The 27,862-nt window shown below is 45.9% G+C and overlaps 2 protein-coding genes across 5 annotated transcripts in view; one reads left to right on the top strand and one right to left on the bottom strand.

The window, feature by feature from the left end:
• Positions 1-32: 32 nt before the first annotated feature.
• Positions 33-12,026, bottom strand: GPATCH11 (G-patch domain containing 11). The gene is made up of 9 exons (XM_029052232.2): positions 11,943-12,026; positions 9,803-9,936; positions 6,474-6,700; positions 5,731-5,772; positions 4,921-5,041; positions 3,405-3,495; positions 1,786-1,908; positions 408-489; positions 33-122 (listed from the first exon to the last, which is right to left on the bottom strand). The coding sequence occupies exons 2-9, from the start codon at positions 9,847-9,849 to the stop codon at positions 67-69; spliced, it is 789 nt and encodes a 262-aa protein (XP_028908065.1). The 5' UTR covers positions 9,850-9,936; positions 11,943-12,026; the 3' UTR covers positions 33-66.
• A 514-nt stretch (positions 12,027-12,540) lies between these two features.
• Positions 12,541-27,862, top strand: part of HEATR5B (HEAT repeat containing 5B) — an 84,785-nt gene continuing 69,463 nt past the window's right edge. For 3 of the 4 annotated variants that reach the window (XM_029050045.2, XM_029050044.2, XM_029050042.2), the window contains exons 1-6: positions 12,541-12,639; positions 21,989-22,146; positions 22,605-22,816; positions 24,760-24,868; positions 25,411-25,560; positions 26,630-26,801. In XM_029050045.2, the coding sequence (XP_028905878.1) occupies positions 22,021-22,146; positions 22,605-22,816; positions 24,760-24,868; positions 25,411-25,560; positions 26,630-26,801 (769 nt within the window). In that variant the 5' untranslated portion in view covers positions 12,541-12,639; positions 21,989-22,020. Of the gene's footprint in view, positions 12,640-21,382; positions 21,470-21,988; positions 22,147-22,604; positions 22,817-24,759; positions 24,869-25,410; positions 25,561-26,629; positions 26,802-27,862 lie in introns of those variants that run through there. The other variant, XM_029050043.1, reaches the window with a different exon arrangement.

Here is a 27,862-nt window from a genome sequence, read left to right as displayed (position 1 = left end):
ATGGGGCCTTCAAAAAAAAACAAACAAAAAACTGCTGGGAAATAATGAAATTATCCATGTTGACTTTTAATCGTGATCTGCAGAGGTTGGTCCAGGACAGTTTGAAGACAAATCTTCTTCATCTGCATTAAAAGGAAAAGAATTCAGATGAGTCGATAAAATAGTAACGTATTCGTCGTGAATCATCTCATGGACCACATTTAGCCCAGCTCTACGTGGTACGAGCAAGTTGGTGCAGCTGCAGGTTACATCGCTTATTTTCTTAAAGTGCCTTCCTTTATTTGTTTTTATAGAACTGACAAACTTTAAAGCTAGAAGCACTGATTACCCACTCTAGTAACTGCAAAGCACCAGTATTTAAATTCTCATTTTATGTCTTTAGAGCAACTTAAATAAGAGCAACTTACCCTCATATGCAGTTCCACACCAAATGCAGTATCGATGCTTTTCTCTTAAATAGCTGGTAAGTATTTGTAGTTTTTCCACTACCTATGTGAAAAAACCCAGAAATTTTACACTATAATAGAACTTGGATTTTCCTGATTATGCAAAGTTTCGCAAATGCCAAGATCCACCTGTTGGCTACTTGAGTCGCCTGACCTTTCCCGCGGGGATCAGGCAGAAACAATTGCTATCTTATTGCCAAGTCCGTCTCTTTCCCTGCCTCACTATCCATCCGCACACACTTCCCTGCAAACACCTCAACAAATTCCTGTGGAAAAGAACCTTGGTGGCTGTTGATCTATCTCAGACCGGGCTGGAAATCATCTCTCGCCTGCTGTGGCTTGTGCTTCATGGGTAACTTGCCACTTACTCTTCTGGCCCCTGTCCTATACGTTTAGTGTTTGGATAAATTTCTTTTGGACTTTTACGATTTTTGATTTTTTTTTCAAAGATAAAACTAATGATGAGGCTGGAAGACTTGACCAAAAAAACAACTCACTTTTCTTAATTTAAATTGCTGGATTTGGAGCGATACCTTGGATAATACGATTCCGTGAGTCCTTATGTCGACACAGTGATTGTTACAACTCTCTTAAACAGCTGTATCTTAACCAATTCCCTCCTAATCCCTTTCCCGGAAGCACGAAAGAGAGGGAGCGTAACAACAGTCGGTGCCTATCACGATTAGAAAGTAGTTCCTTAAATAATGTACCACAACCAGTTTCAGTTTGTGGGTTTTTAGCGGCCTTCCAGGTGTGGTTAAAGGTGAAATACCTTTGACTGGGTTAAAATTTGTCCTTTTCTCAGGAAGAAGTGATTAAAGGATCTCAGCTGGGTGGAGTGAAACACGTGTAAACGTGAACTCAATTATTAAAGTCATCTAGTTTGTGGGCTAGCCAGTATCTTGGCTTCTCCTCTTTTTGGCTTTTTCATTATCGCTTAGCGGACCTACTGAAAGGGCAGAGAGAGAAAGTGAAATTTAAATCTTTCAATTTTATTACTTGTTATTAATTCTCTTCTGGATTATCTGGGAATTTTATTGATCCATGTCACCTGTTTAAAAGCTTAATTCTCTTTTACTTGTTCTTAGTACTGTTCTGGATTATCTGGGAATTTTATTTATCCGCGTCACCTGTTTCGGTGCGTGATTTCCCTTTCTTTATTTCATCGAGGGAACAAGTACCGATGAGAGTCACAAAATACAACTGTCTTCATGACGCCAAATTGTAAGTTCCTTAACGACAGGGATCGCGTCTACTTTACAGTACTCTTCCAAGCATTTTCTTCATTGTTCTGCACACAAAAAGCACTCAAATACCACTGACAGATAACTCAACTCACGCTTAAATCGTCGCTACCACATTCATCTTCTTCCTTTTCTTTTTCCTCTTCCTCCTCTTCTTCCTCCTGCTCCTCCTTTTCGGGGACTGTCCAGTACCAGGGTTCCCTGGGAACTTCAATATCCTTTTAACAAGCACAATTTTACATTACACCTTCCAAAAAATATAATATCCCAGTAGCACTGATGAAACCTCAACGGGAGCACATTAATCTGTATTAGCTAGGTAGCCCTGCATACTTTACAAATCAAGGACTTTTATTCCAATGCTTTAAAAGATATGACTAAGAAGATTAATTGGTGTTTCACCGTTAAGGACAAAAAGTAATATAAGTGTTCACTAAAACAGTCTGAGAAGCAAAGTATTTTTGAAAAAGATCTTTGTAGAGCCGGCAATGTTAAACTCAGTCCTATGGGATGGATCCTTTATTTGGGTAGATGATTATATTGTACTCTTCCAAGCGCTAAATATAGAGCTCTGCACCCGGTAAGTGCTCAGTATGAACGGTTGATTGATTTCAACACGGCTCACTCTATTAAAATTGCAAACCACGAATTAACAATTTGTACACTGATTAGCAAGCTAATAAACTGTAATTAAATAGAAAAGGACATGAAGTTGCTGATGACTGCCAAGTGTCCCAGCAGTGTTCCAGAGCAGGGAGCTGAGCTTGCAGAGGTGAGTGGAGGGGAGGGGCTGCTCGCCTCTCTTTTTTGTTTTTTAAATGGTATTTGTATTGTACTCTCCCAAGCTCTTAGTACAGTGCTTTGCACACAGTAGGTACTCAGTAAATATGACTGAATGAAGTGCTTACTATCTGCCAAGAACTGGGCAGATACAGGGCACTCAGGTTGGACAAAATTCATGTCCCAGTCTTAATCGTGGCTCACTGGAAAGAGCCCAGGTTTGGGAGTCAGAGGTCATGGGTTCTAATCCCAGCTCCGCCACTTGTCTGTTGTGTGACCTTGGGCAAGTCACTTAACTTCTCTGTGCCTCAGTTACCTCATCGGTAAAAATGGGGATTAAAAAATGTGAGCCCCATGAGGGACAATCTGATTACCCTGTATCTACCCTAGCGCTTAGTGCTCAGCACATAGTAAGTGCTAAACAAATACCATAATTATTATTATTATTATTATGAATCCCCATTTTATAGAGGAGGTTACTGCAACTCAGAGAAAGGGATTGACTTTCCCAAAGTCACACAGCAGACAAGTGTGGTGGAGCCGGGACTAGAACCCAGGTCCTTTTTGACTCCCAGGACCGTGTTCTTCCCCACCCACTTCCTTGGTGCCTCAGTTGTCCTTTCTGGACTGTGGATGCCCTCACGGTGGATGAGAATTTAATAAGCCTGTTGAAGAGTGTCTTCAAATATGGGCAGGGAACACATCTGCTAATTCTGTTGTATTGTACTCTCCCAAGTACTTAGTACAGTGCTCAGTACCTAATAAGGCACTCAGTAAATACCACTGATTGATTCAGAGGATTCTAGTCCTGTAAAATAACTCATGGAGTTTTACCATTTCTGTAAACAGATATATATATATAGAAGTCTTTGAATCAATGGTATTCATCGAGTGCCTTATTATATAAAATACATATTAAATATCTGAGGCTTACCTTCTGGGTGTCTAATTGTTGGCAAGCTCGCTGGCTTCTCCTCAGGTCCCCTTCTAATTTAAGCTCTTCTTGTTTACTTTTGAATCGCATTCTGTTCCAATGAGAAGAATTTCCATTCACGTCAAACATATATATCAGCTTTCGACATCAAAGTACTAGAAAAAAATTACGGGTTAGAAACTATCAAATTGGAAGAAGTAAATAATTAGACTCTATACACTAACATTATGTATAGCATTAAGAGCAGAGTGGTCTAGTGTTTAGAGTAGGGGCTGGGAGACAGAAGGACCTGGGTCATAATCCTGGCTCTGCCACCTGTCTGCTGGGCAACCTTCGGCAAGTCACTTCACTTCTCCGGGCCTCAGTTACCCCATCTGTAAAATGGGGATTAAGATGAGCCCAACGTGGGGGAGGCATCTGATCCAAGCCGATTAGCTCCTATCTACCCCAGTGCCTGGCACATAGTAAGCGAATAACCGATACAATAAGAGAAAGAAAAAAGAGCACGTCTGGGTGCTCCAGGGAATGGGCAAGTGAGTTTTTCAATCAACCAATCAATAGTACTTATTGAGCACTTAGTGTATGCAGAGCATCAGCACAATTAGCTAAGCGCTTAGGAGAGTACAATACAATAAAACTGGTAGACATGTTCCTGCCCTCAAGGAGCTTAAAATCGCACAGCTTCCCACTTCTCTGTGCCCTCTGCTCTAGGTTCTGGGGGACACAAACAGACCAGTGATTTCCCTCCTCCTCCTTAGCCTGTGAGCCCCATGTGGGGAAAGGGTTGTGTCCAACCTGATTAATTTGTATCTATTCCAGTCCTTAGAACAGTGTTTGACACGTACTGAGACCCTAGCAAACAGCATAACAATAATAATACAAATAATGATCGCGTGGCTCAGTGGAAAGAGCACGGGCTTCGGAGTCAGAGGTCATGGGTTCGAATGCCGGCTCTGCCGCTTGTCACCTGTGTGACTGTGGGCAAGTCACTTTACTTCTCCGTGCCTCAGTTACCTCATCTGTAAAAGGGGATTAAGACTGTGAGCCCCACGTGGGACAACCTGATGACCCTGTATCTACCCCAGCGCTTAGAACAGTGCTCTGCACATAGTAAGCGCTTAACAAATATCAACATTATTATTATTAAGTCCTCACCGTAAAGCACTATACTATGCACTTGGGATAGTACAACACTCTTATTATTAACATTATTATTGACATTGTAATTCTTTTCAATTTCTAAGCCTTCGTAGCTCCTTTAACATACAATATCAGTTAATCAGTGTGGTTACTCTGTGTAAAGCAGCTTGGGAGAGAACTGCAGAATTGGTGATCCTTGCCCTCAAAGAGTTTACAACCTAGCAGGAATACAATCCTACAGACAAAAAATACCTTTCAGAGGCTATCTTAAATCCCAAAGGATCTTTCCCCCCCAGTTCAGACCAAATCATCAAGGGTTCACAGACAGAATTAAATTTACGGAATAATAAAACAAAGTTTGCAAATCAAGTCATACCGGAACTGATCTGCCGCTTTTTCTTCAGCTTGCTTTTTCATGTGGACTTTTCTCCTGAGGTTCTCTAGCTCTTCCTCTGCTTTCCGCTTTACTAATGTTTCGTGGCCAATGCCACTTCTTCCTGCTCCAACAGAAATCTCCAGTGAGAGAGATCGACAGGCTTTAACCCCGAACACGTTGCGGTTTATATTTTAAAGTAAAAAATAAAATAAAAAATAGGCCTCAATTCTAACATTTAAAGGTTATCCAAGAATATATAGTTCATTCTATCGCACTGCCTCTTAACACAGACGAATGCTCAACAACTGGATGGTAGCGCTTATTCTTCATGAAAAGGGGCCAATGTTGAAATCTATGACTGTATTTAGAAAATGAAACATAGTTCAACCTGAAGTAGAACAGGAATGAGTCCATCACCTTCCTAAAATTATAACGAATTCTATCCCAATTTAAATGTATTTGCATTTCAACCTGACGAAGTTCTTCTTCCCCTAGTCCATACTGTAATTATTTTCCACACAAGCATTTGATGGTTTTTCCAGCTCCTAATTATACGAGTCCCCTAGAAGGGACAGGGATCACGTCTAATTCCCAGCTGCGTATTCTCTTCCAGACCTTGAGTGCTCTGCGCAAGGTAAGCTCTTAGTAACTCTATTACTATATCACCATCAAGTGGTATTTATTAAAGGTCCGTATATGTTTGGCGTAGGCAGTCAAGTGTAAATCTGGCCTGATGACAGCAGCCGCAGATTAAATTTAAATGATATGCAGACAAAATGACAAGAGTTGGGTTGTGAATATAATACACACCTGTTTTGATGTTGAGGGGAATAGGTTCGACAATGCCACCTCCTAAAGAGGAAGAGGAGCAGAACAAAGTAAACGAGCAGAACTTTTATTTTCTCTCCTGATGGAGACTTTAACCCAACCTCTTTATTCACTTTTAAACCCCCATCACACTGAGAATCCGAGCGTTCAAATTCATAATCTCCCACCTTTCCATATCCACTAAAAGTCTAATTCCCAGCCAGTTTCGTTCATTCAAATTCCTCATCAAAATTTGCATTTACCTGACAGAATCTTAGGAATCCAAAGTCAAGAGACCAGGTAAATTCCAGGGCCAAAGCAAAGGAAAAAGCTCTCTCAAAATCATTAAATAGGGATCGGGACTGTTGGCTCCATTCGGCACAGGAACCGATAAGCTTGTACCCATCCCAGGATTTAAGAGTGACGGGCACATAGTAAGAGCTTAACAAATAGCATAAAAAAAATTAAAAACTGAGCTATGCTACTCATGCTTGGCCAACACTGCCTGCAGGCACACAACGTTTTTTCTGATACCACTTTATGCTATATCCAGGCAGACTTGCGTTTTGGGAAGAAGGTTTCCTAATTCCTCAGGTGTTAGATCATGAAAGCACTTGTCATATTGTTAAATATCTTTAAGATCCTGAAATTTTGGAGCATTTGGGCAAAAGCTTAAGGACAGTAGCAGCCCAATAAAACCACAGTAAGGTGAATGAGAAGATCTAATCTTTCAAAACTTAACTTACCGTGCTTGCCAAGGGCCTGTCCGCTTTTATACCCCATTTTCTGAAGTAAAGCAAACCCCTTGTTTTCATTGCCTATAGCGTTTTTCAACACTGTGTCCCGTCTTTCTTGTTCCTCCTCTTTTAAACTCTTCTGCCTGTTTTTCAGATTAGCTTCCCGGTGCTTTTCTTCTTTCTGACGAACTTCTTTGATTCGCCTCAACATTGGTATCCCTGGTCTGACATCTTCTCTAAAAAGCAAAAATAACAACCAAAAAGTTAATAATGACATAGTGGAAAAAAGGTGGGTTTTAAAAAATCTGATCAGGACAAAAAGAAGACGGTGCTTTATACCGCAGCGAGGGTGTTTGTATTTGACTGGAAGTTCGGTACGGGTAGGGAACATATCTGCTAATTCTGTTGTACTCTCCCAAGCGCTTAGTACGATGCTCTGCCTATATTAAGTGCTCAATAAACACAAATGCTTGATTGATTAGACATTAGGAAGAGTTTTCTAATTATAAGACTGTGAGAAAACAGGGCATGTTACCAAGGAAGTCATAGAATCTTCTCCTGAGAATTATGGATTCAGATAACCGGGGACAGAGTGAAACTCTTATAATAATAATAATGTTGGTATTTGTTAAGCGCTTAGTATGTGCAGAGCATTGTTCTAAGTGCTGGGGTAGATACAAGGTAATCAGGTTTTCCCACACGGGGCTCACAGTTAATCCCCACTTTCCAGACGAGGTCACTGAGGCCCAGAGAAGTGAAGTGACTTGCCCACAGTCACCCAGCTGACAAGTGGCAGAGCCGGCCTTCGAACCCGTGTCCTCTGACTCCCAAGCCCGGGCTCTTGCCACGCTGTCTTATCCACCTGCCACGGAGACTAAGATTCACCGTTATGTCTTGACTCCCAGAGATTCATTCGTTCAACTGTATTTATTGAGTCCTTACTCTGTGCGCAGCACTGTATTAAGCACTTGGGAGAGTACAACAAGAAACAGACACGATCCCCGCCCACAACGAGCTCACAGTCTAGAAGAGATGGACATTAATATACATAAATAAATGACATATGTACATATGTGCTGTGGGGCTGAGAGGGAAGATGACTGAAGGGAGCAAGCCAGGGTGATGCAGAAGGGATTGGAAGAAGAGGAGAGGAGGGCTTAGTCAGGGAAGGCTTCTTGGAAGAGATTTGCCTTCAAAAAAGCTTTGAAGAGGGAGGAAGCAATTATCTGTCCCATATGGAGGGAGGGGGTTCCAGGCCAGAGGCAGGTTGGGGGCGAGAGGTCGACGGCCATTCATTCATTCAATAGTATTTATTGAGCGCTTACTAGGTGCAGAGCACTGGACTAAGCGCTTGGAATGGACAAATCGGTAACAGATAGAGACGGTCCCTGCTCTTTGACGGGCTTAGGGTCTAATCGGGGGAGACGGACAGACAAGAGCAATAGCAATAAACAGAATCAAGGGGATGAACATCTCATTAAAACAATAGCAAATAAATAGAATCAAGGTGAGGTACAGCTCATTAACAAAGTAAATAGTAATGGCCAGACAGACAAGATGGAGGTACAGTGAGAAGGTTAGCATTAGAGGAATGAAGAGGGAGGGCTGAGTTGTAGTAGGAGGGTAGTGACGTGAGGTAGGAAGGGGCAAGGTGATCGACTGCTTTAAAGCCAACGGTGCGGCGTTTTTGTTTGATGCGGAGGTGGATGGGCAACCACTGGACTTTCTGAGGAGTGGGGATACACGGTCTGAATATTTTTGAAGGAAAATGATCCGGGCAGCGGAGTGGAGTATGGACTGGAGAGGGGAGAGACAGGAGGCAGGGAGGTCAGCCTGGAGGCTGACACAATAACCAAGGCAGGACAAGAGATGGGAAGGGATACTCCCTGATGCCCTCAGAGAGGTCTTCGGCTTTTTAATTCATTAAAATGTTATAAAACGGAAATGCATTCCGATCCGTACTGCCAGACTTTACACGATACTAAGTACATCATTTACTAACTCTTCTTAAACCTTTCCTAAATAAGAGCTGATGCGGGATGTTGCTTATAAATAATGGGCAGCTAAACTACTTCACTGAATAACCGGTAACTCCCTCCTACACGTTCCAAAAACAGATTCAGAAATTCCCAAATAACCGGGATGGAGAGGGAGTAGCCACGTTAGATTATAAATCCCCCAAGAACCAGAACCGTTCCTTTTATCGCTTTCGTGCGAACCCCAAACACCCAGGGCTGTGCCATTGCCGATACTGATGACGCATATACAAACGGAGGAAACACGTGGCTCAGTGGAAAGAGTCCGGGCCTGGGAGTCAGAGTTCATGGGTTCGAATCCCGGCTCTGCCACTTGTCAGCTGTGTGACTGTGGGCCAGTCACTTCACTTCTCTGGGCCTCAGTTACCTCATCTGTAAAATGGGGATTAACTGTGAGCCTCACGTGGGACCACCTGATTGTCCTGTATCTACCCCAGCGCTTAGAACAGTGCTCTGCACATAGAAAGCGCTTAACGAATACCAACATTATTATATAGGGATTTTAATAACAATTTGGCCTAACCCACCATACAAAACGGCCACTATCGATAACCCTGCTATCTGACGTTGGTTATTTTCTCTTCCAACTACTGCTGTGCTTGCTAACGACGTGTGGGACTTGGGGGCTAGAATCCTACCTTTTTTTTTTTTTTTTTAACTCATCAATCAAACAATCACAATCTCTCTCCACCGCCATCCCTAAGATTAAATCCCAGGATCACCCATCACCCACGGGAGCACAGGATGGGTGGAAGTCCAGTGATACACAGCTCAAAGCTTCCTCTCCATCAAGGCTTCGGGGTTCAAAAAGGGGAGAAGCTTACGGACTGAAGTCATTTCCATCCTCCTGTCAGCCTTCCCTATATTTGGACTGATGGGAAAGTTAGGATAATTAGAAGCGGGAGGGATGTATTGGAGGGGCGATGAACTGCAGATTCCTATTTACAATAATAATCACGTTGGTATTTGTTAAGCGCTTACTATGTGCAGAGCACTGTTCTAAGCGCTGGGGGAGATACAGGACAATCAGGTTGTCCCACGTGAGGCTCACAGTTAATCCCCATTTTGCAGATGAGGTAACTGAGGCCCAGAGAAGTGAAGTGACTGGCCCACAGTCACACAGCTGACAAGTGGCAGAGCTGGGATTCGAACCCATGACCTCTGACTCCAAAGCCCGGGCTCTTTCCACTGAGCCACGCTGCTTCTCTTCTGTCCCTCATGGGTTACAGCGTGCGATTTGCACACTATAAGCACTTAACAAATGTTATCGATAATGAAATGAGAAAGGCAGCGTTTACTTACTGAATGTTAATAAAGGCATCAGACATATAATCATCTTCTTCTGCCATATTTCGCTTCGGTCCGTGAACCTGGACGCGAACCTGGATTGGATTGGATGACTTGGATTGAACGTGAACTTGGACGAGGCACCGGATCTATAAAAAGATGGGACTCTTATTCCGTTATTTTTGAAAAAAAATGAAGCTTGCGCTTGGGTCGGAACAGCAAGGAAAGGTGAAGCCCCCATTAATTTATTTTGATGCAGGGAGCATTTTCTTGTCAGGATGTCGATTCCTCCACTCTGTAGTCCTAAAGTATGAATTTACTCAGAATGCCCGTGCCCGTCTGCTGTGTGACCTTGGGCAAGTCACTTTGCTTCTCCGCGCCTCAGTTCCCTCATCTGTAAAATGGGGATGAAGACTGTGAGCCCCATGTGGGTCAGTCCTTCGGACTCCCAGGGTTGTGCTCTAGCCACTAGGCCACACTGCTTCTGGTTTATTTGGGGACGTGAGGGCTAAGCTAAGCCTGGCCGACATAAATAATAATAATGGTATTTGTTAAGCGCTTAACTATGTGCCGGGCACTGTACTAAGCGCTGGGGTGGATACCAGCCGATCGGGTTGGACACAGTCCCCGTCCCACCTGGGGCTCACAGTCTCAATCCCCATTTTGCAGATGAGGAAACTGAGGCCCAGGGAAGAATAATCATTATTGTGGTATTTGTTAGGCGCTTACTATGTGCCAAACATTGTTCTAAGCGCTGGGGTGGATACCAGCCGATCGGGTTGGACACAGTCCCTATCCCACCCGGAGCTCCCGGTCTCAATCCCCATTTTACAGATGAGGGAACCGAGGCCCAGGGAAGACTAATAATAACCATTATTATGGCATTTGTTAGGTGCTTACTATGTGCCAAACATTGTTCTAAGCGCTGGGGTAGATATAAGGCAATCAGGTTGTCCCACGTGGGGCTCACAGTCTCAATCCCCATTTTACAGAGGAGGGAACTGAGGCCCAGGGAAGACTAATAATAATTATCATTATAACGGTATTTGTTAGGCACTTACTATGTGCCAAACATTGTTCTAAGCGCTGGGGTAGATATAAGGTAATCAGGCTGTCCCCCGTGGGGCTCACAGTCTTCATCCCCATTTTCCAGAGGAGGGAACTGAGGACCAGAGAAGTGAAGTGACGGGCCCAAAGTCACCCAGCTGACAAGTGAATAATAATAATAATAATGTTGGTATTTGTTAAGCGCTTACTATGTGCCGAGCACTGTTCTAAGCGCTGGGGTAGACATAGGGGAATCAGGGTGTCCCACGTGGGGCTCACAGTCTTCATCCCCATTTTACAGATGAGGGAACTGAGGCACAGAGAAGTGAAGTGACTTGCCCACAGTCACACAGCTGACAAGTGGCAGAGCCTGGATTCGAACTCATGACCTCTGACTCCAAAGCCCATGCTCTTTCCACTGAGCCACGCTGCTTCTCACAAGTGGTGGAGCCGGGATTAGAACCCACGACCTCGGACTCCCAAGCCCCGGCTCTTTCCACTTAGCCAGGCTGCAATAATAATAATAATGCTGATGGCATTGGTGAAGCGCTTATTATGTGCCAGGCACTGTTCTAAGCGCTGGGGTAGATATAAGGTAAGCGGGCTGTCTCCCGTGGGGCTCTCAGTCTTCAGCCCCATTTTCCAGATGAGGTCACTGAGGCCCAGAGAAGTGACGTGACCTGCCCAGAGTCACCCAGCTGACGAGGGGCGGAGGTGGTGGGATTCGAACCCGTGACCTCCGACTCCCAAGCCCGGCCTCTTTCCACGGAGCCACGCGGTCTTAATAATAATAATAATGATGGCTTTTGTGAAGCGCTGACTATGTGCCAAGCCCTGTACTAAGCGCTGTGGGGGGGGGGGGATCCGGGGTCATGGGGTGGTCCCACGTGGGGCCTACACTCTTCACCCCCATTTCCCAGAGGAGGTCACTGAGGCCCAGAGAAGTGAAGCGACTTGCCCCCAGTCCCCCAGCTAAGTGTGGGAGGCGGGATTCGAACCCACGTCCCGCGCCTCCCCAGCCCGGGCGCCACCCACTGAGCCACCCCGCTTGGCCACCTTCCCCTCAGACAGCCAATGGCGGCCGCCCTTGCCCCCTGCCCCTGCTCACCCGGCGTCGGGCCTCCACGCACGGACGCACGTCTGACGTCACGCGTCGCCCGGCGGCCTCCCCCCCGCCCGGCGTCTAGAAAGCGGGCGGAGGCGGCCGCCGCGCATGCGCCCTCCCCTCCTGGCGGGCGGCAAGGGGGACATCCGGGGATTTGGGCGGAGGCCGCGCATGCGCCCTCCCCTCCTGGCGGGCGTGAGGGGGAACATCCGAGGATTTGGGCGGAGGCCGCGCATGCGCCCTCCCCTCCTGGCGGGCGTAAGGGGGACATCCGGGGACTTGGGCGGAGGCCGCGCATGCCCCCTCCCCTCCTGGCGGGCGTGAGGGGGAACATCCGAGGACTTGGGCGGAGGCCGCGCATGCGCCCTCCCCTCCTGGCGGGCGTAAGGGGGACATCCGGGGACTTGGGCGGAGGCCGCGCATGCGCCCTCCCCTCCTGGCGGGCGTAAGGGGGACATCCGGGGACTTGGGCGGAGGCCGCGCATGTGCCCTCCCCTCCTGGCGGGCGTGGGGGGACATCTGGGGACTTGGGCAGCCGCCGCGCATGCGCCCTCCCCTCCTGGAGGGCCTGAGGGGGGAACATCCGGGGACTTAGGCGGCGGCCGCGCATGCGCCCTCTCCTCCTGGAGGGCGTGAGGGGGAACATCCGGGGACTTGGGCGAGGGCGCCCTGAGGAGCCGGGCCCCGGCCCGTCGGGGAGGTGAGGACCGCCCCGCCTTCCCACCCTCTCATCCTCCATCCTCATCCCGACGCCTCCCTCCTCATCCAGGGAAAAAGAGGATTTTTTTCCCAGGCCGGGAAGCCCGGGCGGCGGCCTCCACGTTCCTCCCCGCCGGCCCCGCACCGCCCCCCCCCCCCCCCGGCCGGTCCTGGCCCCGGCCAATGGCCTCCCTGCCCCCGGCCCTCACCCTCTGCACAGCGCTGGGCTCGGCCCTTGGCAGCCGACCATTCATTCAGTGCTATTTATTGAGCGCTGACTCTGTGCAGAGCGCTGGGCTCAGCCCTTGGAGTGGACCATTCATTCATTCAGTAGTATTTAATGAGTGCTGACTTGGTGCAGAGCGCTGGGCTCAGCCCTTGGAGTGGACCATTCATTCATTCCATAGCATTTAATGAGCACTGACTCTGTGCAGAGCGCTGGGCTCAGCCCTTGGAGTGGACCATTTATTTATTCCATAGTAGTGATTGATTGAGTGCTGACTCTGCGCAGAGCACTGGGCTCAGCCCTTGGAGTGGACCATTCATTCATTCAATAGTATTTATGGAGCACTGACTCTGTGCAGAGCGCTGGCCTAGCCCTTGAGGTGGACCATTCATTCATTCAGTAGTATTTAGGCCTAGCCCTTGAGGTGGACCATTCATTCATTCAGTAGTATTTAATGAGTGCTGACTTGGTGCAGAGCGCTGGGCTCAGCCCTTGAGGTGGACCATTCATTCATTCAATAGTATTTATTGAGCACTGACCCTGTGCGGAGCGCTGGGCTCAGCCCTTGGAGTGGACAGTTCATTCCATACTGTTGATTGATTGAGCACTGACTCTGTGCTGAGCACTGGGCTCAGACCATGGAGTGGACAATTCATTCATTCCATAGTATTGATTGAGTGCCGACTCTGTGCAGAGCGCTGGGCTCAGCCCTTGGAGTGGACCATTCATTCAGTGCTATTTATTGAGCGCTGACTCTGTGCAGAGCGCTGGGCTCAGCCTTTGGAGTGGACAATTCATTCATTCCATAGTATTGATTGAGTGCTGACTCTGTGCAGAGCGCTGGGCTCAGCCCTTGGAGTGGACCATTCATTCATTCATTCCATAGTATTGATTGAGGACTGACTCTGTGCAGAGCGCTGGACTGAGCCCTTGGAGTGGACAGTTCATTCAGTAGTATTTATCGAGCGCTTACTATGTGCAGAGCGTTGGACTGAGCTCTTGGAGTGGACAGTTCGTTCAACAATATTGATTGAGCGCTGACTCTGTGTGGAGCGTTGGACTGAGCCTTTGGAGTGGACAGTTCAATAGTATTGATTGAGCGCTGACTCTGTGCGGAGCGTTGGACTGAGCCCTTGGAGTGGACAGTTCAATAGTATTTATCGAGCGCTTACTATGTGCAGAGCGCTGGTCTGAGCCCTTGAGGTGGACAGTTCAATAGTATTGATTGAGCGCTGACTCTGTGCAGTGTGTTGGACTGAGCCCTTGGAGTGGACAGTTCATTCAATAATATTGATTGAGCGCTGACTCTGTGCAGAGCGTTGGACTGAGCCCTTGGAGTGGACAGTTCAATAGTATTTATCGAGCGCTTACTATGTGCAGAGCGCTGGGCTCAGCCCTTGGAGTGGACACTTCATTCAATAGTATTGATTGAGCACTGAGTCTGTGCAGAGCACTGGGCTCAGCCCTTGGAGTGGACACTTCATTCAATAGTATTTATTGATTGAGCACTGACTCTGTGCAGAGCGCTGGGCTCAGCCCTTGGATAGTATTTATTGATTGAGCACTGACTCTGTGCAGAGCACTGGACTAAGCCCTTGGAATGGACAGTGTATTCAACAGTATTGATTGAGCGCTGACTATGTGCAGAGCACTGGACTAAGCGCTTGGAATGGACAATTCATTCAATAGTATTGATTGAGCGCCGACTATGTGCAGAGCACTGGACTAAGCGCTTGGAATGGACAGTTCACCAACAGAGACCATCCCTGTCCCACAACGGGCTCATGGTCTAAACCGTGAAGTAATAATAATAATAATGATGGCATTTGTGAAGCGCTTACTATGTGCCAAGCGCTGTCCTAAACGCTGGGGCGGATACAGGGTCATCAGGTGGTCCCACGTGGGGCTCACAATCTTCATCCCCATTTTACAGAGGAGGGAACTGAGGCACAGAGAAGTAGAGTGACTTGCCCAAAGTCACACAGCTGACAAGTGGCAGAGTCGGGATTAGAACTCATGACCTCTGACTCCTAAGCCCGGGCTCTTTCCACTGAGTCACACTGCATTAATAATAATGTCATTTGTTAATAATACTGTTGGTATTTGTTAAGCACTTACTATGTGCAGAGCACTCTTCTAAGCCCTGGGGGAGTTACAGGGTCATCAGCTTGTCCCCCGTGAGGCTCACAGTCTTCATCCCCATTTTACAGATGGGGTAACTGAGGCCCAGAGAAGTGAAGTGACTTGCCCAAAGTCACACAGCTGACAAGCGGCAGAGCCGGGATTAGAACTCATGACCTCTGACTCCCAGCCTGGGCTCTTTCCACTGGGCCACCCTGCTTCTCTTGTAGGTAGTAAGCTTGAAGCTGCTAAGCCTCAAGCGCTTAGTACGGTCCTCTGCACATAACAAGCGCTCAATAAATGCGATTGAATGAATGGATAGGGCCCGGGCCTGGGATTCAGGAGGGCCTGGGTTCTAATCCTGATTCTGCCACTTGTCTGCTGGGTGACCCTGGGCAAGTCACTTCACTTCCCTGAGAAGCAGCGTGGCTCAGTGGAAAGAGCCCGGGTTGGGGAGTCAGAGGTTATGGGTTCTGATCCCGGCTCTGCCACTTGTCAGCTGTGTGATCTTGGGCAAGTCGCTTCACTTCTCTGGGCCTCAGTTCCCTCATCTGTAAAATGGGGATGAAGACTGTGAGCCCTGCGTGGGACAACCTCATTACCTTGTATCTACCTCAGCGCTTAGAACAGAGCTTGGTGCATAGTAAGCGCTTAAAAAAAAAAACCAAATTCATTATTATTATTTTTATTAATCCCAGCTCTACCATTTGCTGTGTGACCTTGGGCAAGTCACTTCACTTCTCAGAGCCTCAGTTGCCTCATCTATAAAACGGGGATTAAGAGTGTGGGACAGGTACTGTGTCCAACCTACTTCATTTAATCCTATTCTATCTACCCCAGTGCTTGGCACATAGTAAGAAGCGTTCAGCAAGTACCGCGGTTACTGTTGTTGTTATTCCCAGATCCGGTTATGCATCGTGGGTTTTCCCACGTGGGTTTGAAGCAGCGTGGCTCAGTGGAAAGAGCCCAGGCTTGGGAGTCGGCGGTGATGGGTTCGAATCCCGTCTCCGCCACTTGTCAGCCGTGTGACTGTGGGCCAGTCGCTTCACTTCTCTGTCCCTCAGTTCCCTCATCTGTAAAATGGGGATTAACTGTGTGAGCCTCACGTGGGACAACCTGACTACCCCGTATCCACCCCAGCGCTTAGAACAGTGCTCTGCACATAGTAAGCGCTTAACAAGTACCAACATTATATTATTTTCCAGAGCTTTGTATGCCTGGACCTTAAAAAAAAAAGATATTTTTTGAGAGAAAAGGTTTCCCAGAGGATGTTACAACATCTTTGCCTCTGATGCTTCTCCACTGCTTCAAAGTGATTAATTCTTTGAAAGTTTCGGGAGGCACCTTAGTCTTCTTTTGGTGTAGTAGAGATACCGTTCATTTGATTGTTTAGAGCAATTAGCAGCTAAGAATCGGTTTCCCTGTACCACAGGAATTTGTGGAGATTGGAAATAAGTTTCAGAAGGCTTTGAATAAATTCATGGATGTTAGGTTTATTATGAACTAATGAGAAAAGTTAGGGTACAGACAAGGTACATAGGAAGAAAAGCAGCGTGACGTAGTGGAGGGAGCACGGGCCTGAGAATCAGAGGACCTGGGTTCTAATTCCGACTCCACCCCTTGTGACGTTGGGCAAGTCATTTCATTTCTACGTACGTCAGTTACCTCGTGCGTAAAACGGGGATCGGGACCGTGAGCCCCATGTGGGACGTGGGCCGGATCCAACGGGATGATCTTGTGTCGGTCTCCGCGCTTAGTACAGTGCCTAGTACCTAGTAAGGGCTTAAGAAATAGCCATTTCAGAAAGAAAAAAGAAATGTAAAAACCCAATCCTGTCAACCCCGTATTTGATTTCAGAGAGGGTGCTGGGAATGACAGGTTTGGGGTTTATCCACCTATTCAGTCTCCTGCTATAAATACGCCACTAATACCCGACTGGGTGTGGATCAACGGAAGGACCCCTTGGGAGTCAGAGATCATGGATTCGAATCCCGGCTCTGCCGCTTGTCAGCTGTGTGACTGTGGGCAAGTCACTTCACTTCTCTGGGCCTCAGTTACCTCATCTGTAAAATGGGGATTAACCGTGAGCCCCACGTGGGACAACCTGATGACCCTGGATCTACCCCAGCACTTAGAACAGTGCTCTGCACGTAGTAAGCGCTTAACAATACCAACATTATTATTAAAAAAGATAAAACCCGGTACCTTTGGTGCCACTTTTAGACGAAGAGATGGTCTTTCATAATCAAAAAGAAGTAACGGAATTGAGCCCACGTTGAATAAAATGCTCCGTACCAATCACTTGGGAAAGTACAACTGAAGTGTGAGACGCATCTGTTACCCGCAAGTAGCTTCCATCCTTAATGGGGCACAACATAAAAATATGGAATAAATAATTGAATCTAGAATTGATGTCACTGATGATGAAATTCTCCTTTGGGTTCCTGTATTGCTGAAAAGGTCAATGCGTGTTTCATATTCTAGAGCACGACATGCACAGCTACGGGAAGTTTTTTGGGGTGGTATTTACAGTGCCTGGTGCTGTTATCCCTTTTTTTTTCCCTTCATGGTATTTAATAATAATAATAATGTTGGTATTTGTTAAGCGCTTATTATGTGCCGAGCACTGTTCTAAGCGCTGGGGTAGACACAGGGGAATCAGGTTGTCCCACGTGGGGCTCACAGTCTTCATCCCCATTTTACAGATGAGGGAACTGAGGCACCGAGAAGTTAAGTGACTTGCCCAAAGGCACACAGCTGACAAGTGGTAGAGCCGGGGTTCGAACACATGACCTCTGACTCCAAAGTCCGTGTTCTTTCCAGTGAGCCACGCTGCTTCCCTGAGCCACGCTGCTTCCCGTGGTTTATTTATTTAAAGTGAGCACTTTATTTAAGTGCTCACTATGTGCCAGGCACTGTACTAAGCGCTGGGTAGAAAGAGGAGTGCTGGGGTCGTCTCCTTGTTCCACAATATTTATTATTAAGCTTCGCTTGAAAGGAGCAGTTCCTTTCTTGATTGCATTGCGCCGCGACGGTCTGTTTGCGGCAGTTCCCATTTTTTAACTGGAAGGCAGCTTTGTCTCAGTCTCCGTTTTACCGTGTCCTTGACGTGTTTGCTTTCTCCCTTCCATTTTTGGTCTCCCCATTTCAGCACGCCAAACAGCGTTTGCGGGTCAGTGCTTCATCCGTTTCCCTTCGCGTGTCCTACCCAGTGCAGTGGGGTTGAGGTCAGCGTAGCGTCAGCGCTAGGAGGCTGAATTCCTCGTCTGCGACGCTTTCTTGCTACTCGGTGTTAAGAACGGCCCACGGATGGAGCTGATGGAACAGCCCAAGGTGTCAGCGTGGCGCCTTTGGGGGAGCTCACCTCCTCCGAGAGGCCTTCCCAGACTGAGCTTCCCCTTTTCCCTCTGCTCCCCCTTCACCTCCCCTCAGCTAAGCCCCTTTTCCCTCTGCTCCTCCCCCTCTCCCTTCCCCTCAGCACTGTGCTCACTTATTTATATTTTTATGACCCTATTTATTTTGTTAATGAGGTGTCCGTCCCCTCGATTCTATTTATCATGATGATGTTGTCTTGTTTTTGTCCCTCAGTCTCCCCCGATTAGGCCGTAAACCCATCATTGGGCGGGGATTGTCTCTATCTGTTGCCCATTTGTCCATTCCAAGCGCTTAGTACAGTGCTCTGCACAGAGTAAGCGCTCAATAAATACGATTGAATGAATGAATGAGTTCAGGTTTCCCGGCCTTAAGAAAGGTTGGACACCACAGCGGCTCTCCAGATCTTTAATTTAGTCCGGGGCCCAATATGCCGCCCGCTACCGTGGGCGACTGTCCGAAGATGTTCTGGCTTTGGTGTTTCAGGTTTCTATTCGCCTATCGTTGCTCTGTGCGATGCCTAGGTAGCGCTCACTAAACAGGAATGTTTCAGACCCCATTTCTCACCGGTTGGAAATAACTAAATGGGTCATTGGTCTAATTCGACCTGGTCTTTCTTTTGCTTTTTATATTTAAATCTAGTAATGGCCTAGGGATAGGTGTAAAAATCTTACTAGCCCGGAGAAAGTCTTTTGTTAGCCTCTCGCCTCAGTGTCATGACATTGATCTAGCTGCGGAGAATTATCAGTGGCCTGAAGAAGAACAGTTGCATCGAGGTCTGTCTTTGCTGTGGTCTGGCTTCTGTTAGGTCGAATTAATTAATTTAATTGTATTTGTCAAGTGCTGGTTCTAATCCCGGCTCCACCTCTTGCCTGCCGTGTGACTTTTGGTCAAGTCATTTCACTTCTGAGTGCCTCAGTCTGTAAAATGGGGATTGAGACTGTGAGCTCCATGAGGGGTAGGGACTGTGTCCGATCCAGTTTGCCGGTGTCCACCCCAGCGCTTAGTAGAGTGCTTGGCACACAGTAAGCGGTTAATACCACAGTTATCCTCTAGACTGTAAGCTCGATGTGGGCAGGGAACTGTGTGTGTGTTGTTATACTCTCTGAAGCACGTTACAGTGTTTTGCACCCGGTAAGCGCTCAGTAAGTATGATTGAGTGAATGAATATGCCAAGCACTGTACTAAGCACGAGGGTAGATGCAAGACAGTCAGGTTCTAGTAGGAGGGAGAACGGATTGAATCCCCACGATGAGGGAACTGAAGCACCGAGAAGTTGCGACTTGCGGGACGGGTTTCCCCCACTCTAGACTGTGAGCTCGTTGTGGGCAGGGAATGTGTCCGTTTTTCATTCATTCGTTCGTATTTGTTGAGTGCCTACTGTGTACAGACCACTGTACTAGGCGCTAGGAGTGTACAGCAAGAAGTTTTAAGGAGGCCACAGAGCCCTTTGCAACTATCAGTTTGAATCCTCTACTTCGGAATGTGCATTTTGATGTTGATGGCAATGCGTTACCATCCATTCCCACTTTTAGTTAGAGGATAATGGGAAAATACATTTTCCAACAGTATAAAACTCAGGCCAACAAAGATCAAAATTCCCACTGGGGTCTGTAAGGATAAGAACTACCCTGGACTGGCCCAGCAGCCACACAGGGGTCTCCCCTCCTTTCTCCCCTTCCCTCCAGTTTATATTGTACTCTCCCAAGCGCTCAGTACAGTGCTTTGCAGACGATAAGCACTCAATAAATATGAATGAATGAATGAATGTGGAGCCGGAATTTGAATCCAGAGCCTCTGGCTCCCTGGCCCATACTTTTTCCGCCAAGCCACGCTGTTTTTCGTCACACAATTTTAACATAATTCATTTCAGACCGCGGATAGAGGACAGAGAGTGCAAATGCTAGGCACGACACTGTCAAATAATAATAAGTTGGTATTTGTTAGGCGCTCACTATGTGCCAAGCCCTGTTCTAAGCGCTGGGGTAGATACAGGGTAATCAGATTGTCCCACGTAGGGCTCCCAGTCTTCATCCCCATTTTACAGGTGAGGGAACTGAGGCCCGGAGAAGCGAAGTGACTTGCCCCAGGTCACACAGCTGAGGAGGAGGAGCGGAGGAGCCGGGATTAGAACCCTTGACCTCTGACTCCAAGCCCGGCCCCTTTCCACTAAGCCAAGCTGCTTCTCAGGATTTGCCACCCCGCCTCTGTCTCCCCCGATTAGACCGTGAGCCCGTCATTGGGCAGGGATTGTCTCTATCTGTTGCCCAATTGTACATTTCAAGCACTTAGTACAGTGCTCTGCACATAGTAAGCGCTCGATAAATACGATCGAATAAATGGACTGGACAGTTTTGTAGAAAAATGATCCAGGCAGCAGAGTGAATTACGGATGGGAGTAGGGTGAGACAGAAGTAGGGACTCAGACAGGAGGGTGATGCAGGTTTCCAAATACAGTGGGGGAAAAAAGGGAAAATGGCTGCCAGATGCATCAGGCGGGGTCTTTGACCCTGCAGAAATTGTCCTCGGTTATGCAGAGTGGCCTGCACAAAGCCAGTGCTCAATAAACACTACTTATTGATCGAAATAAGATTGAAACGTGGAAGGGAAGGGCCTCGTACATCACTAGGCTGTGCTAAATACATTTTATTAACTAATAGCTTCACTACATTTGTATTTGGGAAACTTTTGTTTGGCTCTTTGTGTATCTGTTTATATAATTTCCATAGATCATTCTGATGCTCATTTGTGTTGCTTTTGTTTTGTGTTGTATGTTTCAGGCTTTATATAAACTAACGATCTGCAGATAATAATAATAATGTTGGTATTTAAGTGCCTACCATGTGCAGAGCACTATTCTAAGCACTGGGGGAGACACAGGGTAATCAGGTGGTCTCACATGAGGCTCACAGTCTTCATCCCCATTTTACAGATGAGGTAACTGAGGCACAGAGAAGTGAAGTGACTTGCCCACCGTCACACAGCTGACAAGCGGCAGAGCCGGGATTCGAACCCATGACCTCTAGCTCCCAAGCCCGGGCTCTTTCCACCGAGCCACACTGCTTCCAGCTGCTTCAGATGTTCTGAAGATTGACAAGGATTCAGAAATCTGGTGCTTTCTTATATTTTCCAGGCTGAATCAAGGGGCGAAGGGAGATGCTGATGGAGTAGAGGGAAGAAAACCTTTCTCCTAGGCTTCAGGATTGCAGGGCAAACTATTCAGGCCTATTATTCGGATTCAGTTTGAATCTTTCTCTTCAGTGATCGACATCTCACTATTGGCAGATGCGGAAAGGGACGGGATAACCGATCGAGGTGCCATTTGTGCCCTTTATAAGCCGCTGGCCGATAAAGAATTTTACTCACTTCACTTTTTATCCGGTTGATTGCATCATGTCTGTAGTAAAACAATACCGATCATTGTAATACTAAAGGCCTAAATTTAAGAGTATGAAAGAAATCCTAGTAATAATCCTTTCCGTAGTCATAATCTTTGATTATAACTATTGTCTAAGTGAGGATGTTTGATTTGTTTAACGTCCAGCTAAGCACTACATGATTGAACACGCGTTTATTGACCTTTACACAAAAAATATTTGGTTTAATTTACAGCAGTTTCTTTATGTTGCAGGCACTGTGGATGAACTGTGAGTTTTATCAAGAATGGAGTTGGCCCATAGTTTATTGCTAAATGAAGAAGCTTTGGCCCAGATTACTGAAGCAAAAAGGCCCGTCTTTATCTTTGAGTGGCTACGATTTCTTGATAAAGTTCTTGTTGCCGCCAACAAGGTATGCAGTGTCCTTTCAGTCAATTAATCAGTAGTATTTATTCAAAGACTACTCTGTGCAGAGCTCGGTGCTAGACATTTGAGAAAATACAGTAGAATTCGTTGACGTGATCTCTGTCCTCAAAGAGCTTACAGCCTACATCTTTTGGACGTTAGTTCGTTTCATAAGACAGATGACAATATTTCTAGAATACCAGCACTAGTAAATCAACAAATGATGCCCTTCTGCCTTGAGTAGGCGAGGAAGGATGAAAGAGGGGATTTGAATCAGAAAAGAATAAAAATAGTGTAGCCTAACTCTTTCTGAGTGGCGTGTGAGAGAGCAGAGGCTTCTGTTAGCCCGGAGTGTCTTGAGTTTTTAGCTGAACGTAGGTTACGCGTTAAAAGGTTTATCTTTTGCTTCTTATAAGAAAGAGTATACAGGAGAACAAGTAACAGTTCTTTGTGCTCCTCTGACAGACCGATGTAAAAGAAAAACAGAAAAAGCTCGTCGAGCAGCTCACCGGATTAATAAGTAGTTCACCTGGACCGCCTACGCGGAAGCTGCTGGCTAAAAATCTAGCAGCCCTCTACAGCATTGGAGATACTTTTACGGTGTTTCAAACACTAGACAAGTGTAATGATATTATCAAAAATAAAGATGACACAGCAGGCTACTTGCCAACTAAACTGTAAGTACTCTGAGATGAATTATTCTAAGAAATAGATTGTCCCCTATAGGTTTATTCAGTTATGGAATGATTATCTCTTTCACTGCGGTTAATGCCCATTATTTGGGAGAAAAGAACTTCAGATTAACATCTCTGTTCCCTGCATAGGTGTCTAAAATAGAAAATGGCAGTCTCAAAGGGGAAAACAATTTGCTGATATATTCTAGCCCGAGCGGATCATCGTAGGCATTCCTCGTCTTCAATTTTGTACAATTTTACGTTACTTTGGAGAGTGCTGTTTTACGAGGGCAGTGTCAGATCGGGACATGAGTGGAATGGATCCAGTGCTGAGGTTGGAGTGGGAAAAAAAGTGTTGAATTTGAATCCTGGGCCCATAACCTCAGGCCACACTACCAACATGGCCTAGGGGATAGAGCCCGCGTCTGGGAGTCAGAAGGTCATGGGTTCTAATCACAGCTCTGCCACCTGTGTGACCTTGGGCAAGTCACTTTACTTCTCTGTGCCTCAGCTCCCTCATCTGTAAAATGGGAATTAAGACTGTGGGCCCTATGTGGGACAGGGATTGTGTCCCACCTGATTATCTCGTACGTACCCCAGCGCTTACAACACTGCCTAGCACATAGGAAGCGCTTAACAAACACCATTATTAGTATTGTTATTGATACCGCCCCAGTTTTTCGCAGCAGTCATCCGAGGATTGCAAGAAAGACTAGTAAGCAATCTGCTTTTTAGACCTCCAGACTACACAGGGTATGGTGCAATGAAATATTTTAAAAAGTTAATTATGTGTTATGGTTCATATTTGAACCAAGTCCAATATAATTGACAAACATCAATCACATCGATTACCTTTAGAGGGTCTACATTACGCAGAGCATTGTTTTGTGTTTGGGAGAAATTAAGAGGTAAAAGATTCATTACTGCCTTCGAGAAGTGTACAGTTTAACCTTCTATTCGTATAAAATGAAATCTCTATAATCCAGATAATTGCAGTGTGTTCAAGAGAATGGGGCTTTTTGTATTAGTAGAAATTAAAAGGATGTTTTGTACCGCTTGTACTATTAACCCATAGTTCAGGAATGCTTAGAAATTGTTGATAAGAGTGGCTCTGTGTGTGTGAAGTCATGATGTTATTAATCTTTTATTTTTGCTCTTCAGTATATTTAACTGAACTAAATGATCAGCAGTCCTACCCAGCTGGAAGTAGCTCAACTAAATAAATTACGGGAATCCCCAAACTGTTTTGATCAATTTCGAGTCATCATTTGGTTGTGTCCCAGAACTCTTTGAAGCTGTAAACGACTAATCACACTTGCTCTTATTTAATTTTGATTAATCTGAGCGTCTCCTGGTGATCAAGGTAGTAAATCAGGTCCCCTGTGGAAGCTGCATTAACTCTTTCAGGCAACTCTACTGATATTTAATGCGTTAAAGCAATAGTTTCTTAAATGGGAGGCACAAAAATTGCATTCTAAATTGAAGACGATGGTCACATTTAATCTGATTTCAAATAGAGACAGATTTACCTAGTGTGGATATTAGCAGAAGGCAGTGTAAATTAGATCTTATTAAAATAGTGCCCAAGGCCTCCAAAAGTCAAAGTTTCCATATTCCTTTATAAAATGGAAAATGAATTTGCCTTAATCGGTAGTATTTATTAGGCTCCTTCTGAATGCAAGGCACTGCACTAAAGCCCGCTGTGGGCAGGGAATTTGTCTGTTGTATTGTTGTATTGTACTCTCCCAAGTGCTTAGTTCAGTGCTTTGCACACTAAGCACTCAATAAATAGGACTGACAGGCTGATTAAACACATGGGAGAGTACAGCCGAAGGAAATTTCCCATTCTCAACCCTCAAGGAGTTTATAATCTAATTGAAGAGCCTAATTGGCCCTTGCAATTTTACTGTGGTGGTTTTAAATACATAAATATTTTTTTTTTCCAGTGCCGCGGTGGCATGTGTCGGAGCGTTTTATGAAAAAATGGGAAGGATGTTGGGAAGTGCATTTCCAGAAACAGTAAACAATCTTTTAAAATCTCTGAAAAGTGCTGAGGTAAAATGGATAAGCCAATTTATTACTCTCTATTCTGTTTAGGGCAGAGGTGAATATCTTAATAAAATAATTATCCTTACATCTTTCATGCAGTTAATGACAAGGGTGATATTAGGATTTAGACATAAGAGGAGAGGGAGGGGTTAGTATCCTTTGTCTTAAAGTTTGGGGGACAGTTTTGTAGTTATATTTTGACATTTCTAATTTCTACAACCCCAGTAATTTTTTTGTAAATATAGGGTTAAAAACCCTACAATTGATTTGTGACTCCATCCTGCTCTTGCCACAGTGACTTGAGTCAGTTTCGTGCATTTGTGTGATTGTCTATTTCCAGTATTGGGAATAGCATCGACGCATGTTGTGGAATGTAATATCTACAAGTTTTGTTCCCTCTCAAATGCATCATAGGTTTCTTTTCCTGGGCGATTTCCTTTTTTCTCCTCTTAATTAGGTCAAGAGCAGTGGTAGGGTATCTCGTTCAGCTGTTGAGTTGTGGTTAACTTACTATGTTTTCATCTTTTGGTTTCTGCCCACCAATTCAGTCACAAGGTCGAAGTGAAATCTTAATGAGTTTAAAAAAAGTCCTGAACGGACTGGGTGGTGCAGCAGCTTCCTGTCATCGGGATATTTACAAAAATGCCAGGTCTCTCCTGACTGACAGATCTATGGCCGTTCGATGTGCCGTCGCCAAGGTGAATGTCTTGTTTTCGAGGTTTGTTAATCATGTGGCCTTCTTATTCTTCTGCCTGTTTTAAAAGTATTTTCCATTTTGGTTCTAAATATTCCTAGCCGTGGAATAGTCTGGTAATTGATTAGGTTAATTTTAGTTCCACCTTATGAAATTAAAAATTTCTAAAATATAAAAATGGCACGTGGATTTGAAGAGGACTGAACCGATGGCAGAATCTACTGTCTTTGCTCGTTAAATATCTGTGTAGTCTTGGGTAGTCTTGCCTTATTTTATTTCTCTGCCATAATGAAAATTGAGGAAAGGAGAGCTTTCGAGCAAAACGGTAGTTGTTGGGTTAGGACATTCAGTTGCACTCTGGGGAAGCTCTCGTGTGTAACAAATTACGCTTTGCCGCGTCTCTGCTGTGTGAACTTGGGCAAGTCACTTAATTTCTCTGTGCCTCAGTTACCTCATCTGTAAAATGCGGGTTAATACCGTGAGCCCCATGTGGGATATGGGACTGGGTCCAACTTGATTAGCTTGTAAACTTGATTAGTTTAGTGTCCAGCGTGTAGTAAGTGTTTCACAAAATATCATTTTTTATAAAACGGCAAGAGCCGGGTCTTCTACTTTGAAGCCCGTGCTCCTTCCAGTAGCCATGCTGCTTCTCCCTGATAAATGTTTTGGGAAGATCCCTTTTGCCTTATAGATTAAATCCACCCCCTCTAGGCTATAAGCTTGTCATGGACAGGGAATGTGTCTGTTTATTGTTATAGTCTCCCAAACGCTTAGTACAGTGCGCTGCACACGGCAAGCGCTCAATAAATACGATTAAATGAATGAATAAGAAGGAGTTAGGTTCTGGGGGAATTATACCCCAGGCTCCGTGCCCTCTGAACTTAAAGTGCTCAAACTTAGATACTAGGGAAACGGCTTCTTCGCTCTCCAGAGAAGTGGAACCGGATGTTGCCTTTGCACAAAGAATAAGAGCGGTCATTTAAATGTGGAGAAATGTGGCATTTCCAGAATAATAGGATCGAGTTATAATTTCCTTTTTTTTTTTTTTTTTTGCTTGCGTTCCTCCTATCCAGTGTCTGCTAGAATTACAGAATGAAGCTGTATTTATGTGGACAGCTGAATTGGAAAATGTGGCCACACTCTGTTTCAAGGCTTTAGAGAGCTCAAATTATGGAGTTCGAGTTGCGGTGTCAAAACTGCTAGGAACCGTCATGGCTACAGCACTGATGCCAAAACAAGCCGCAGGTACTATTTTTGGGAACAAACTGTAGTTCTGTCAGGCATCTGTTGTCTTTTTCAGGCCCCACATCGGCCTGAAGGGGAAGAGGCTAGAGAAGGGCAGGATGTTTCCTTGCCTCCCCCCCGCCCCATTCAACCCACATATTCAGTCCAGCACTAAATCCCGTTGGCCCTCCTTCTCAACATCGCTAAAATCCGCCCTTCCCTCTCTATCCAAACTGATGCCGTTTTAATACGATCACTCCTCCGATCCCGCCTGGATTAGTTAATGCATCAGCTCCCTTGCTGACCTCCCAGCCTCCCGTCTCTTCCCACCTCAGTCCATACTTCATTCTGCTGCCCGGATCGTTTTCCCACAGAAACGTTCCGGACACGTCACCCAACTCCTCCAAAAACTCCAGTTCGTTCATTCAGTCGTATTTATTGAGTGTTTACTGTGTGCAGAGCACTGTACCAAGCGCTTGGAAAGTACAATTCGGCAGTAAAGAGAGACAGTCCCTGCCCACACGGGGATTACAGTCTAGAAGGGGGGAGACAGACATCAAAACAAGTAAACAGGCATCAATATAAATAGAACTATAGCTATATACACATCCAAACAAGTAAACAAACATTATTATAAATAGAAGTATAGACATATACATGCATACATGTATACATGTATAAGCTCCTCACCATTGGCTTTAAAGCGCTCGGTCACCTTGCCCCCTCCTACCTCATCTTGCTGCTCTCCTCCTACACCCTAGCCTGCACACTTTGCTCATCTAATGATAACCTTTTCACTGTGCCTCCATCTCGCCTATCTCGCCGCCGATGCTCGGCCCACGTCCCACCTCTGGCCTGGAACGCCTTCCCTCCTCAAATCCGATGGACAGTGACTCTCCCCCTCCTTCAAAGCCTTATTGAGGGCCCATCTCCTCCAAGAGGCCTTCCCAGACTAAGCCCCCCCTTTCCTCTTCTCCCACTCCCTTCTGCATCGCCTCGACTTGCTCCCTTTGTTCTTCCCCCTCCTGGCCCCACAGCACATATGTCCATATCTGTAATTTATTTGTAGCGATGTCTGTCTC

Source organism: Ornithorhynchus anatinus, chromosome X1, assembly GCF_004115215.2.
Source record: "Ornithorhynchus anatinus isolate Pmale09 chromosome X1, mOrnAna1.pri.v4, whole genome shotgun sequence".
NCBI classification, from domain to species: domain Eukaryota; kingdom Metazoa; phylum Chordata; class Mammalia; order Monotremata; family Ornithorhynchidae; genus Ornithorhynchus; species Ornithorhynchus anatinus.
Note: the sequence above shows the minus strand (reverse complement) of the source record. Positions and strands in the feature narration are given on the sequence as shown.

Excerpts from the sequence above, each read along its gene's own strand:
- GPATCH11 (XM_029052232.2), bottom strand. The coding sequence starts at position 9,849 with ATGGCAGAAGAAGATGATTATATGTCTGATGCCTTTATTAACATTCA. Across the intron at positions 6,701-9,802 it reads GATGCCTTTATTAACATTCA|AGAAGATGTCAGACCAGGGA; the intron begins GTAAGTAAACGC and ends TTTGCTTTTTAG. Across the intron at positions 490-1,785 it reads GTGGTAGCGACGATTTAAGC|GTAGTGGAAAAACTACAAAT; the intron begins GTGAGTTGAGTT and ends TTTTTCACATAG.